The 14,406-nt window shown below is 41.0% G+C and overlaps 1 protein-coding gene across 1 annotated transcript in view; it reads left to right on the top strand.

The window, feature by feature from the left end:
• Positions 1–14,406, top strand: part of ATG10 (autophagy related 10) — a 91,819-nt gene that overhangs the window by 37,580 nt on the left and 39,833 nt on the right. Inside the window, exon 4 of the mRNA XM_062613893.1 lies at positions 10,351–10,477. Coding sequence (XP_062469877.1) covers positions 10,351–10,477 — 127 coding nt within the window. The remainder of the gene's footprint in view (positions 1–10,350; positions 10,478–14,406) is intronic.

The raw sequence follows: 14,406 nt of genomic DNA, 5'->3' as shown, positions 1-14,406 counted from the left end.
AATTAAATTCTTCATCGTCTTAGCTCTGATTTCAGTTAGCTGTAGGTAGGGATGAATATGTGAAATAGTCCATGGGATACATTAATCAAATTGAAGGACTAAAATAACTCCAGTAGCCACAGAAGTAGCTTTTGAGTGAAATGAGAGCAGATAAAACACAACAGTCAAAGCATTCTGGCGCTTTCCTTGCACATGTATACATATATACATATATATATATATATATATATAATACGAGTATTTTTGAATCCCAGACTGGTTTGGGTTAAAGGGGGCCTTAAGCTTATCTAGTTCCAACCCCTACCATGGGCAGGGACACCTTCCACTAGACCAGGTTGCTCCAAGCCCCGTCCAACCTGGACTTGAACACCACCAGGAATGAGGCAGCCACAGCTTCTCTGGGCAGCCTGTGCCAGGGCCTCAGCACCCTCACAGGGAAGAACTTCTGCCTAAGAGCTCATCTCAGTCTCCCCTCTGCCAGGTTAAAGCCATTCCCCCTTGTCGTGTCCCCATGGGCCCTTGTCCAAAGCCCCTCTCCAGCTTTCTTGTAGCCCCTTTAGGCACTGGCAGCTGCTCTAAGGTCTCCCCTTAAGGATCCTTCTCTTCTCCAGGCTGAACCATCCCAGCTCTCTCAGCCTGTCTCCAGAGCAGAGCTGCTCCAGCCCTCACAGCATCTCCACGGCCTCCTCTGGACTTGCTACAGCAGCTCCACATCTCTCTTGTGGTGTTGTCCCAGAGCTGGACACAGGACTGCACATGGAGTACTAGCTCTTGCTTTACTTGTTGTGTCATGTGTTTCCAATCCAGTGTGATGCTGAGGAAATCACTTTTTGATACAGTCCAGGAAGATGGGGCTGTGGAGCTCTCATGCTTTGTACCCTCTGAATACAAAAATCACCTGCAGAGGATAGTATATCATGCTGTTGTTCACTATGTAACATTTGGTGACTTGCACAAAGTGGTACAGGAGTGATGTGTCCTCTAGTGCTTTGTGGCTCCACATCTGAAGGAAGGAGAAATGTCCCTTTGAGCTTACCCATGCAGGAGAATCTGCAAAAATACGTGAACACAGCATTGAGTGAGAAGAGGCTAAGGTACCAGCTGTCCTTCTCAAATTTTGTGCTGCTCCCAAAAAAGAAAAGCTTGAACATTTTGGAGGAACAATTTGCTAATAGCTTGAAGTATTTTATGTAGGTTATTTATGAAGTTTGAAGGAAAATTTAGGTATGCTTGTTGAATAGTCGTGCACAGAACACTCTTCAGGTCCCTCCATTTCATACTGAGCAATTCAAGTGCAAGAAGAATTTCTTAAAAGGAGATACACTAATGTCTTTAAAAGCTCACCCATTATATGGATTTTGCATGTGTAAAATCTTTATGGTAACACTGTTCATGAGCTTGCCCAGGTGTACCTATGTACAATGTGTGCCATTTCTTGATTTTTGTAAGCCAGTGGTGTTGTCTGGTTATTGTATTAAAATAGTGTTGTTAACCATTACAGGTTTTTTCCACCACGTACTGCATGGGGAACATTTGGGTATTCCTAACTCTGCGCTGGGCTTTCTTGTCAAGTAAAGCAAGAGTTTGTATGAAGATGGAGACTGTTAGAAGATTCATTCCAAACAGAAACATTATGAATAATTCATACAAATTTTCTACTTGTCTTTAAAGAATTGTAAAGCAAATTTCAACTTCTTAGTTTTCAAGTATGGCTGGCTTCAAAGTGCAGTTGCATTGAATTGTACAAAACTCTTGGTGGTGTATTACTGTAGCCAAGATCCTTTTCTACTTTGTATTTTCTTTATTTCTCCACAGATGTCTCCTAGCTGTATAGTTCAGCCATAGGAACATAATATAGATACGTTTATTGTTAGCTAAAGCTGACACGGGCAATTTTTAATTGCAAGATTTATGTATTGTGTTTTGTCTTCTCATTTGTTTTTTGTGAATTTTAGCTGCATTTTGTCAAACTACAATTATTTTTTTGTAAAGCTCACTAGCAGTTGAATTTGGTTTGAGGTCTATTGTATACCACATTCCTGGAAATCCATATTACTGTGTTGTACAGCTTGGCAGGTTTCATTTGACATCACAGTACCTTCTTTTTGGCTACTGTGCACATCCTCAATATACACTGGGGCTGGTTGTGATTGATGACATTGGTAACAGTATGTTTATTAATATTTAGAATAAACTTAGAGTATTGTGTTTGAAAATGAACTGAAGGGTTTTCTACCTCCCAGATCTGAATTAGGAATTGCATTTTCTAAGCAACAGTAATTAGAGAGTAGAAAGTAAGTACATCTGTGTTATATCATGTATTAATTAAATAAACAGTTTTTCAGGACAAGCAGAAGGTGAGCTAACTTGACTTGGTAGGGTCTGACCCTGTTACATTGAAAACCATATTTATTATATTTAGGTGTTTCTAAACAGAAAAACACCACCGGTATCCTAATATGCTACAAGTTGTAATTTAAATAGGATTTTTTTTTTTTTTGAGAATTTATAAGAAAATAATTATTTGAGTGATAGTTATAATTTTTAGATTAAGATTTTGAATTTTAAATAGATCATTGTAGATCTATTACCTTCCTGTTAATACGAGAATAATATATATGCTTTAGCCTTAACCTGTAGTTAATATCTCTGAATTTCTCATACTCAGATAAACTAGTTGTAAGTACCGAGTCTTCTTTCTCTTTTCTATTTCTGTTTTCTACTTTCTCACTTCCCCTTTCCTCTTTCTTCTTTCTCCTTGTCCTCCTTTTCTCCTTCTCCTGTTCTTCCTTCTCCTCCTTCTTCTCCTACAGGCATCTCAGGTAAAGTTTATCATTTGAACAGATACTAACTTAACTGGATCGTCTTTCCTTTTTTGAGTGGGCAGCATGCAATTCTTACTGCAGTAAGTCACTGTCCCAGTGACACTGTCTTTCTCTTATGGTGTCCTGTGTGGGCATTGGTGCAGACAAACCTCCCTGAGGTGCTTCCCTGGCCTGCTTGCCCTTCAGCCGCTTTTAATTGTAACCTTTAAGTTGAAATTCTGTGGTTTTTCACATTTTGTGACAACTTGAGCATTTCTGTCTGTAACTTTTTCACTTGAATTACTGCTAAACACTGTCAGTCTTGGCACCATTTTCGTACATCAGAAATGTTTCACATCAGAGAAATTAATGAGTATGTGAGTTTGTCTCCTGTAAAGTAAGGTTTGTATGCATTTGCTTTCAGCCTCCCTGTTGAATTAAGCATTGCCAAAACTGGGTTGCTGCTGAGATTATCAAAGCAGAAATAATAATTGTTGTTCTAAAAGAAATGACTGACCTAAAATACAGCTGAACTGCTGCTGTTGTCTTCTAGTGTGGCAGGTTTTTTTTTTACTTATTGCCTATTATAAATCATAGATCCCAATCCTGGAAGCACTTCAGTTCAAAAAAGCAATAATCCTGTGAAATAGTACTAAACTTATTCCAATTTATACAAATGCAAGGTCATGGCAAAAACAATGGGGAAATCCTGCAGTCTGCTTTATGTTCGCTTGTGTGTGCATTTTTGTTATTGCACTCTAATAACTGCAGACTAACTCTGACAACGTGTGGTATACCTACCTGATCTGTTTTTGATGAGCCTTGAAAATTCTGCACACCTCTGCATGTGTGTACCTTGTTCTCGTACAGTAGCACTGTTGAGGTCTCATGTCCTGAACACATGTTTGGCATGTGTTTCTTGTGAAGGCATGTGAATGAAATTCCAAAACTTCCTGTTAAACATATTTTTTAGTTGTTGTTGTAATCCTAGAGTAGGAAAAGTCATAGATCGAAATCACTAGAATTTATATCCTTGAAAGGATGTGGATGCATTTGGCAGCACTGCCCAAAATTTGGTCTGATAGAACCCCTTCTCACATGCCCCCTTTACCAGGGATATGCCTGGGAGCAATGATCCTAGGCTGTGGATGAACTTCCACAGCCTGTCTCGCCCTCAGGACTGGATCTAGCAAGGCTTCTGTGGACACAGATGCCAAAATATGCCCTGCAAAAGATGGCTGGAGAAGATGAGAAGCTGTGGCTGCCCAATCCCTGACGGTGCTCAAGGCCAGGGTGGACGGGGCTTGGAGCAACCTGGTCTAGTGAAAGGCATTCCTGCCTGTGACAGGGAATTGGAACTGAATGAGCTTTAATGTCCCCTCCAACCCAAACCAGTTTGTGATTCTGTGATTCTAAATGAGTAATTCCAAGAAACAATATTGACAAAGGATATTGGTTGGAAGTAGAGCAAATAAATCAATCTCTGCAGCTCACATCTGAGATTGCTTTGTTTTTCTGTGAAATGTGTGTCCTTAGCTTTGGGTGGACCCTTCTTCTAAGAATTTCAGATGGCTTAGCTTAGTCTGTCTTCCTTCAGCATGTGGGCTGTTTCCCTCTCACTCCTTCATCTCCTGGTTTTGCAGGGTCTTAGCTGTAGTTTGTCCCAGAAGAGGTTTCCTACGTACTGTGTGAATCACATCTGTTCAGTCAGTCTCACCTCTGAGCCTGGCAGGATCATGGAGCAGATTCTCCTGGAAACCATGCTGGGGCACATGAAAAACAACGAGGTGGCTGGTGGCAGCCAGCATGGCTTCACTGAGGGCAAATCCTGCCTCAACAATTTGGTGGCCTTCTGTGATGGGGCTACGGAACTGATGGACGGGGTAGAGCAGTTGATGTCATCTACCTGGACTTGTCCAAAGTTTGACACTGTCCCACACGACATCCTTGTCTCCAAATTGGAGAAACATCAATTTGATGGATGGACCACTCGGTGGATAAAGAACTGGCTAGTTGGCCGCACACGAAGAGTTGTGGTCAATGGCTCAGTGTTCGGCTGGAGACCAGTAACGAGTGGTGTCCCTCAGGGATCGGTGTTGGGACCGGTCTTGTTCAACATCTTTGTCGCTGACATGGACAGTGGGATTGAGTGTGCGCTCAGCAAGTTTGCCGATGACACCAAGCTGTGTGGTTCGGTTGATACACTGGAGGGAAGGAATGCCATCCAGAGGGACCTTGACACGCTTGTGAGGTGGGCAAATGCCGGTCTCATGGAGTTCAGCAAAGCAAAGTGGAAGGTCCTACACCTGGGTCAGGGCAATCCCAGGCAGAGGAGCCCTGAGGAGAAGGACTTGGGGTTCTTAGTCAGTCAGAAGATGAACATGAGCTGGCTTCAGCGTGTGCTCGCAGCCCAGAAAGCCAAGCGTATCCTGGGCTGCATCAAAATGAGCATGACCAGCAGGTCAAAGGAGGTGATCCTGCCTCTCTACTCTGCTCTTGTGAGACCCCACTTGGAGTATTGTGTGCAGTTCTGGTGTCTTCAGTGTAAGGATATGGAGCTGTTGGAGCAAGTCCAGTGGAGGCCATGAAGATAATCAGGGGACTGGAGCACCTCCTGCATGAAGACATGAGGTGGGGTTGCTGGCCAGACAACCCCCTGTTCTTCTCAGTGGTTACCTCTGACTGTCTCAACTCCACACTGTGTTTTCAACATGGAATGGAAAGAGAGGATCAAATACAGAGAGTCAAGGTCTGTGTAAAGGTAGGGACTTGAGACTCTGCACAGAAGGGATGAAAACCACCAGCATAATGACCTGCAGAGACTAGACCCATGGGGTCTGCCGGCAAAAAAGTGGGACATGGTCCAAATAGATATTGAGAACACCCGGGAGGAAGAAGAAAGCACACAGATACAATCTTACCATGCTGCCACACCCGCCACATTAAGTTCTAATTCCATCTGATGAATGCTATCCTACCATTCAGTTTCATGTTCAGATCTCCCTGTTTGCCAAAGGAAAAGTGTTGGATGGGGAGGCGAACTGCTCCCTGAAAGCTCTTGTGTTTCACAGGGTAGCTTACAGACATCTGAAGAAAGAGAAACACTACTCTGGGGAAACAGCGATATGTTTATTTTCAATGTTGGAGGCAGAAATGAAATTAAGTGTAAATGTATTCCAAAGCAGTGAAATCATATTTGCTTACTAATCTGGATTCCACCTCCTTTCTTCCCCCTCCCACCGAAACTAACAGTACCAGTCACTGTGCCTGTGTCGCCTCTTCCTCCCTTTCCTGCTTGCAGCCCAGTCCTGCTGTGCTCCTGCAGGAGAATTTCCCAGGAGACTGGCCTGCACCAGAAGTAAATAGAGGTCAGGACAAGAAAAGAGAGGAGGAACATGGGAATTGGAAGAAAGGCAACAGTGACTTGAGATCCAGGAGAAATGTGCCTGCTGTTCTTAAAACCACCTCTCTTAGCTTTTACCCCCAAAAAGGGCATTAGGGCATGCTTCTGCATTTCAAAGGGAATTTAGGCTGAACAAGGAAGGCTGGCCTCCCTCCAGAGGTGACCTGCCTTAACCCATGCCTTCCTGCTGCTCTTCAGTCTCTGGAGAACAGCTCTCTCTAAGGAGTATCAAAGCATACTATTAACTCTCTCCTGCTGTCAAATTAACTTGTTGCAAGGGGTTTTAAACTGGACTTCTTCATCAGGAGGAATAAAAATATGTGTTATTTTGCTTTCAGAACGATGTGCAGCATCATTTCTTGTGTATTGATTTAAATAATGTTAGCATTTTAAAAGGAGCAAATTGACTTAATTTGTTTAGGGGCTCCTTAAAGTTTGAGAACAATTTTATATGAGTTAAAATTAGTGATAATTCATTTATGATGGAACTGGTACAATTTATATAATTGCTGCTTATCTTTTTTTCTAATACATATATTGCTTTTAAACATCTGCTCAGTAGTCCATTATGGTAGCACGAAAATGATTTTATGTGAGAGCAATGGGGGAGCAGATGCTTCATGATGACAACTTCCGTGTTAGCTTAGGAAACAGCCAGTGGGTCCTGGTTTTAACTTGAGGCATGGCAAGCATGCAAGCAGATTTGCAAAGCAAAAACACAAAATTGAGAAATCAAATTACTTCATAGCATCTTTAATGATTGCAGTTTCGGCAATCCCCCCTCCCCTCCCCCCCCATTTATTTATTTTTTTTTCTTAATGCAGGTATGTTTGCTTTGTCTTTGACAGATCTAAGCAAAATGATGGATTTGTTTTGTGGTGTGTGTACATGCATGAGTGTTTTGTGGCAGTTACAGAGTCTTTCAAACTTAAATTGATTCCATGCTTGATGCAGTAATTAAAATTCAACATTAGCTCAAAAAGAGATAGGACAACAGTTAAAGAATGAAAAATGAATGTCTTCTTTTGGGCTGATACAAAACTTTCTGGGGCTCCATAGCTTTATTCAGCCATGCGTAGTTTTTCAGATGTTCCAAAAACCACCTAAAATGACTGCACTCATTTTGTTCATCTCATCAGCAAAGTTCATCTCTTCAGCTAGGGAGATACCATCAGAACTTTTAAGCTCCAAAATGTACTTTCCCTGCATAGATACTGTATGCTGTGCTTACAGAGACTAAAGTACAGGATTACACATCAGTGCTCTATCTTTTTTATGTAAGAAATCTTGAAACTGCTGTTTATGGAAGGAAAGGGGATTAGACGTAGCCCTAATAAGATTCAGCTATCTGCCTTTGTATGCAAATCACAAATACAGTGTGCTGATTTTCACTAGAAACAGCAGAAAAAGATTTGAGTATCTGAAACATATTTTGAGTAAGTGTGAAAACTTAGTACACGACTGAAGGCCATGTTGTTACAGAGCAGAAGTGTCAGTTTCAGGGTTTTTTTGAACTTTGTATTCAGCCGAATACTTGCTTTCAGAAACTGCTTAAACCATCAGTCAAAAAAAAAAAAAAAAATCCAGGATAATACAGAATAAATGTGTCCAAATGTATTCTGCTCTCCAAAAGAATAAAGCAGTAAAACTGCTGCCTTCTCTTCTGTGCTGCTTCTCCTGCCATCAGACTGTGTGCATCTACTGGGAAGGCCACTTTGGGATAAGATCAGCTTTCTCTGGAAATAATAGGATGTTTGGAAAAGTACCTGTGTCTGGTAATGGCAGGAATTCTTATGACTTTTCCATGGCTATCTGAAGGAACAGTGAAAGTAGAAAGTCTTCCCTTTGTTTTCTTTTACGTAATCCAGCAAATGATACTTACCAGCTGAAATCTGTGCTAACTCAGTAAGTTGAATTTTAATGATGAAGCTGTTCCTAGCTATGTTTATGACTTTCTGAGATAATAAGCCGGGTTTTAGTAAAGTGTGTTTTCCCTCATGGTATACAAGCTTGAGTATTTCATTTTTGAACGAGTATTAACTTACTTATTTTCCTAAGTATTTGGAGGTAATAAAGACTATGGCTTCTTTATCAGTCTAAAATAGTCACAAATTAGATACCAGTATTTGTGTAAGGGTATGCAGTCATTTTACCATTATATGTAGAAGCGTATATAGGAGGGGAAAGTACATACAGTTTTTTTCTAGAACAATACTATTTAATACATGAATGGGCAATCTTGCCATTTCCATGCGAAGTATTTTTCTAGAACAACGTAAACTAGTGACTAAGAAGTAGGCAAGGCCATAATATCTGATGAAACATTAATGTCTGTAAAGCAGTATGATTTTCATTCCAGGAGGCTCATCTGAAGGGCCTTTTTAAAGTTTAATGTAGGTTCAGTTCTGAATAAGAACTCTTTCTCATCCCCACCCCTACAAACTTGAAAACCAGTATTTGTCTTTTGTTCCCACAGGCTGCTGCTGTTCTTTCTGTTAGTATTCTCACTAAGAAAGCTCAGCCTACTATAGAGAAGAAACTTCTTGTTTTAATCTGTATTTCGCATCTGATCTGTAGGTAGGACATGTGTGAGGAGGAAAGAACTTGCCTTCATCGTCTGTTACACGTTTACATGGGAACTGGACATACAATACCTAACCTGTGAAGGCAGATACTGTTATCATCATTGTCCTTTATGTCCTTAGGATCCCTTCACATACAGTTGTTAAAACTAGGTTAACACAGAGCATTTTCTTTAAGATTCCTTTTCAGTGCCTCAGATATCTGTTTCCCGGTAAGATAAAATCAACCATTCCTGCCGCCATCCAAAATTTCCCAGAAACCTTCTGTTCTGTGCCCATTTATGATTTCCCATTCAATGTCCAAAAATTTACAGTACTTGGGTCTGTAGCTTCCCAAAGTCTGGCCTTTCCATTTGTGATCTTCTCTCCATGTGCTGCCTCCACAGCATCTGGTTGTCCAATACACTCAATCTGGGGGAAATCCCTTCTATGTGGGATATCAGAAAAAAATGGAAGTATCTTGTGTATCAATACTGTTATAGTTCATCAGGTTTTATATCTCTTCATAGATCAATTTATTGCTGAGTTAAGGATGTGAGATAAAAATGCAAAATAGCTTTAAATTTCGTGTGTGTTAAACTCGCAGTGTTCAAAGGAGGTTCTTCTCTGTTCAGTCATTTTTACTTTGCTTGGACAGGGACAGTAAGCCAGCATTCACCGTTGCTTGGCAATAGTCAAATTATGAAATGCACACCCAACCTGTGGGGTGTTACGGTTGCTTAGTTCATGTATGTAAATTTAGGGGTTTGAAAACCAAACAAGTCCACACCCATGGTATCTTCTTGGAAAGTTCGTTCTAACATTTAATCTTAATGTTACTATTAATTTAATGCTTCCATTTTCAGAGAGGTTGGGTATCTACAATTTTTAAAAAGTCAAACCAACTGTGTGCTTACCGCTGTTTGACTATAGATTTGAAATGTTAGGAAATCTCTGCTGCAGCAGGTATATTTCAATGCAGTAGGTTCAGTCTCTTCTGTTTTATTTCAAGTTTACAGTAAGTTTTACTTGCTTTACACCTGAAATCTACATTAACAGAAAAAGAAGTCTCAGTGTTAGAAGTACTATTAGCAAAAACAGCTGCTGGCAGAAAGTCTTTAGAGAAGGTAGAACAGAATTTTTGGTGGATACATCTGATTTGTCTTTTGGCAAGAAAAATCATATTATTTAAAGATACATTTTTGAAGTGATTTCTACTAAAGGTACTGAGGAGAGCTGCAGCTGTAGTCACCTTGTTGTACCAGTTATTGTGCCATAAACATTTTAGAGAGCTTTTGTCTTTTGCTTAGAAAGGCAGCCTGAACTTAGAAAGACTTGAGTTCTGCAGATGCTTACACACAGTTCATGTTTAGTGGAATTAAGTCTGTAAGATGTCTTTGTAGGGTTTGGACTTTGATTTTTTTTTTCCTGGGAATCCGTATGAGTACTGCTGTGAAAGGGGTGACGGCCATTATTTCCGTTCTGTTATTTACTGAATTTATTACAATAGTAGCAATTACTTTTCTCTTTATACACAGATGCAAAAGTTGATTTATTACTGTATTTGTGTTTGTTGTTTTAGGAGTCCTTGGATGATTCTCAAGTAGCTGGAGTTTGTGCAACAGAAGAAGTGGTTCGCTATGAATATCATGTCTTGTACTCCAGCAGCTACCAAGTACCTGTGCTCTATTTTAGGGCATGCTTTTTAGGTAAGACCAATCTTCTGTTAGACGAAGTAAAGAATAAAAATAATTTGGATGAAATATTTGTTAAATACACAGATTTTGTATTAAATTGAGGTACATAGTAATGATCATACGTAATAAGAAAGTAAGAGATGAGGCTGTTCAGTAGATTTTGTGGTAATCCTGACACAGCTTCAGGACCTTGGAGTAGATGATACCATCTCAGCCTGAAGGAGGCTGATCTTTGGCTCCTGGCATCTTGCCTGTGGTTGACTAAAACTGCAGGTCTTTTTTCTTGTTCTTTTCTTCAACTGAATACAAAAACTTAAAGGTGCATGTTTGAATTTGGCTATAAAATAAGGGGACATAATGACAGTGCTTCTGCAGAACTGTCTCTGTTTATTTTGGATCCTGAATTTGAGCCACAGGGCTGGGGTCTAAATGTACCTTTAAAAGTATACGCTGTTTTCCATTTAAATTTGCTTTATAATAATACCAATAAGGTGTTGCCTTCTTCTACATGTTAAAACTGGCTCCTGAAACACTGATACTCTTTCCTCCCTAATGCACACAACTTGTAACCCATTACTTAATTGCTATAGCCACTGTGATTTTACCCACCATCCTGTCAGGAAGGAAAGAGGAGCACACAGCCTCCTGCCAAGGCCACTGTTAGAGTCACTTACTTAATCAGCAAACAGAGAGTAATCACACTGCAGCATTGGCTGTGCTCTCTTCCCCTCTGCCCAAATACTGTGTATCTAGAGTGGAGAGATTGAAATCTTCCAACTCATTCAGTCTCCTTCATGTGTTGTGGTCGGCTGGGGAAGGGTGGCCAGGAAAAGGACCTGGGGGTGCTGATTGACAGGTGAACGTGAGCCAGTTTGTGCCCAGGCAGGCAAGAAACCAACAGCCTTTTGTCCTGTATCAGCAATATTGTGGCCAGCAGGACTAGGGCAGTGATTGCGCCCCTGTACTGGGCACTGAAGGTGCCCAGAGGCGAGGCTGCATCTTGAATCCTGTGTTCAGTTCTGAGCCCCTCACTACAAGAGAGACATTGAGGTGCTGGAGCGGGTCCAGAAAAGGGCAATGGAGCAGGTCCAGAAAAGGGCAATGGAGCTGGTGAAGGGCCTGGAGCAGAAGTCTGATGAGGAATGGCTGAGGCAACTGGGGGGGTTTAGTCTGGAGAAGAGAAGCCTCGGGGGGGGGGGGGGGGGGGGCTTACTGCTTTCTACAACTACCTGAAAGGAGAATGGAGCCAAGAAGTGGCCGATCTCTTCTTTCAAGGAAGAAGTGACAGGGCAAGAGCAAATGGCCTCAACCTGCACCAGGGGAGGTTTAGATGTATATTAGGAACAGTTTCTTCACTGTGTGAACTGGTGGTCAGGCTTTGGAACAGGCTGCCCTGGGAAGTGGTAGAATCACTGTCCCTGGAGGAATTTAAGTGTGTGAATGTGGTGCTTAGGGTCAGGGTAGACTTGGCAGTGTTAGGTTAACAGTAGGACTAGATGATCTTAAGGGTCTTTTCCAACCTAGTTAATTCTATGATCAGCATCTTTTGTGTTGTGAATAATCTTCTAATCTTTATTTAGATAAAAATGTCTGAATGTTGACAGTGATATCTTTTCCTTTTTAATTAAAAAGTTAGCTTAAGCTGCTTTGAATGTGTTTGGAAAATTTAATCACTCTCTGCTTTATATTGTTTAATGGTTTCTAATTTTGCAGTGTTAGCTTTTTAAAAGGCACTTCAGATTTAAAATTGAAGAACAAATTCTCATAGACTCCCTGGTGGAAAGGTTTCAGTCTGAGGTGCAGTTTCAGGAATGGATAATTTGGGGTAAATTTTCAAACTGGGACATGGAGAACTGGGGACATTGCTCTGCCTTTACCACCAACAGAACTCATTTGCACACATCCTACTGCAAATCTATTTCTAGAATTATTACAGGCATTTACAAACGTGCAGTGTTTTGCCTTTAAACTTACTCTGCTGACAGGAAAATGAAGAAACTTTTGCTGTAAGAGACAGATTAACATATCTGTGGTCCTGAGAAATGTCATCTTCTTAGTTTTTAGCTGAATTAATAGTTCTCTGTCTCTAAAGGACATAGAGGAAGTAGGACACTATTTCTGTTGTACTGTACTTTCATATAATTAGTATTCGCCATAAGCAGTTAATCACCAGAGAAGAACTCACAGAGACAAAACAAGTTGTTTAGCTTGTCAGCATCAGAGAATTCGAGGTGTTGAAACATGACTCCTTATAGCTGGAAGTGCATATTATAAAGCTAGTGGATGATCTAGTGCACAATCGTAGTATTATGTGCCAACAGCTCCCCTTGCAGTACAAACCCCGTAATTGTTCCTACAAGTACCATTATGTTTTAAAACACTTCTTGAGAACCTTCACAATGAAAAACAAGGACTTTTTTTTAGGCGACTCCTAAAGTCACCTGGATTCTCCTTAGCATATAACATTCTCTTTTAACATTTAAGAGTCTCTGACTCTGCAAGATAGAAGGACCCAGAATGCTGGCAATAGTTGCATTTCCTGTAATGTTTTCAGCTAGTATTCTCTGATTTTAATTATTAATAGCTTACTGTTGAAAATTAAAAATTTTTTGTCCCTGCAAGTTATTTGCTTGCATGTGTCACACTGTGTGAAGGTCCAGACATGGGGTTTTGAGGAACGTGCAAATGACAGTCAGTCACAATCACATGGGGTGTTTGAGCAAAGTATCTTTTGTCTTGTCCTGAACCTGTTATGAGGAAAACTCTAGGTAATGCCCTAAATTATTTTTTTTCATTTGAAGTAATTAGTAGTCTTCATGTGATAGGCTTCTCACCTTGTTACCCAGAAGGTAGTAATACTCACTTCTCTAAACTAATCAGAGGAGACTCTTCTGAGACCTACATCAATTTCCCAATCTAAATTCCTAGCATTATTTGTAGATTAAGTAATAGAATTGGTTCCTCATAAGTCTCTCATGAGCTGTTCTTGGTTTCCCTTGAATTCTGTCCATACTGATCCTCATGTTAATTAGAACTTGTTGCAGAAGGTGAAGGTGAGCTATCCTCCTTCCAGTGTTTCCACAGCCCTGCCCTGTCTTGCCTTCCCCAGGAGCAAGGCACAGAGTTTGAATTAAAGACTCTGCTTCCTCTCTGGCAGAATGTTAAGTGGCCATTACACCTCTAGGCCTGCCTAGAAAATCATAATTCTTCTGTTCAACCTAAGTAGTTTTGCTTGTTTTACAATATTCATTTCCTCACTTTGTGTGTTATAATAGCAGCTGGTGCCAGCCTGTACAAATCTGTGCTCTTCCAAAGAGTCTCTTTAACTTCTAGAACAATTAAACCATGACTTTCTCCCATCATATGTGAGTTCAGTTTTCATTGACTTGCAGTCCCTCCCAGGAAAAAGGCTTCTGATAGAGTTGCTGAGAGATTTTCCTGTTGTCTTTAGTGTAGTTACCATCTGCAGGAGCTTGTGTCAGTGAGGACACCCAGTTTTCACTCCTCTCTGCTAGCGGTTGTGCTCCAACATTGTAAATCAGTTCTTCCTGCAGAAGGGTAGAAGTTCCATTCTATGCTTACCTTCCTGCTGTCTAAATTTGATGGTTCAGAGGGACCTTGACAGGCTTGTGAGGTGGCCAGTGCAAACCTCATGAAGTTCAACAAAGCTAAGTGCAAGGTCCTACATAGGGGTTGGGGCAATCTGAGGCACAGCTGCAGGCTGGGCAGAGAAGAGATTCAGAGCAGCCCTGCGGAGAAGGACTTGGGGGTGTTGGGTGATGAGAAACTGAACATGAGCTGGCTTCAGTGCGCACTCATCCCAGAAAGCCAACCGTATCCTGGACTGTATCAAAAGGATACAACTGGAACAGGCTGCCCAGGGAGGTTGTGGAGTCTCCTTCCCTGGAGACATTCAAAACCCGCCTGGGCACATTCCTGTG

Source organism: Pezoporus occidentalis, unplaced genomic scaffold, assembly GCF_034315485.1.
Source record: "Pezoporus occidentalis ecotype Australia unplaced genomic scaffold, CSIRO_AGI_Poc_V1 ctg170, whole genome shotgun sequence".
Classification (NCBI taxonomy): domain Eukaryota; kingdom Metazoa; phylum Chordata; class Aves; order Psittaciformes; family Psittacidae; genus Pezoporus; species Pezoporus occidentalis.
The sequence above is the reverse complement of the archived record's forward strand: the minus strand, read 5'-3'. Positions and strand labels throughout refer to the sequence as shown.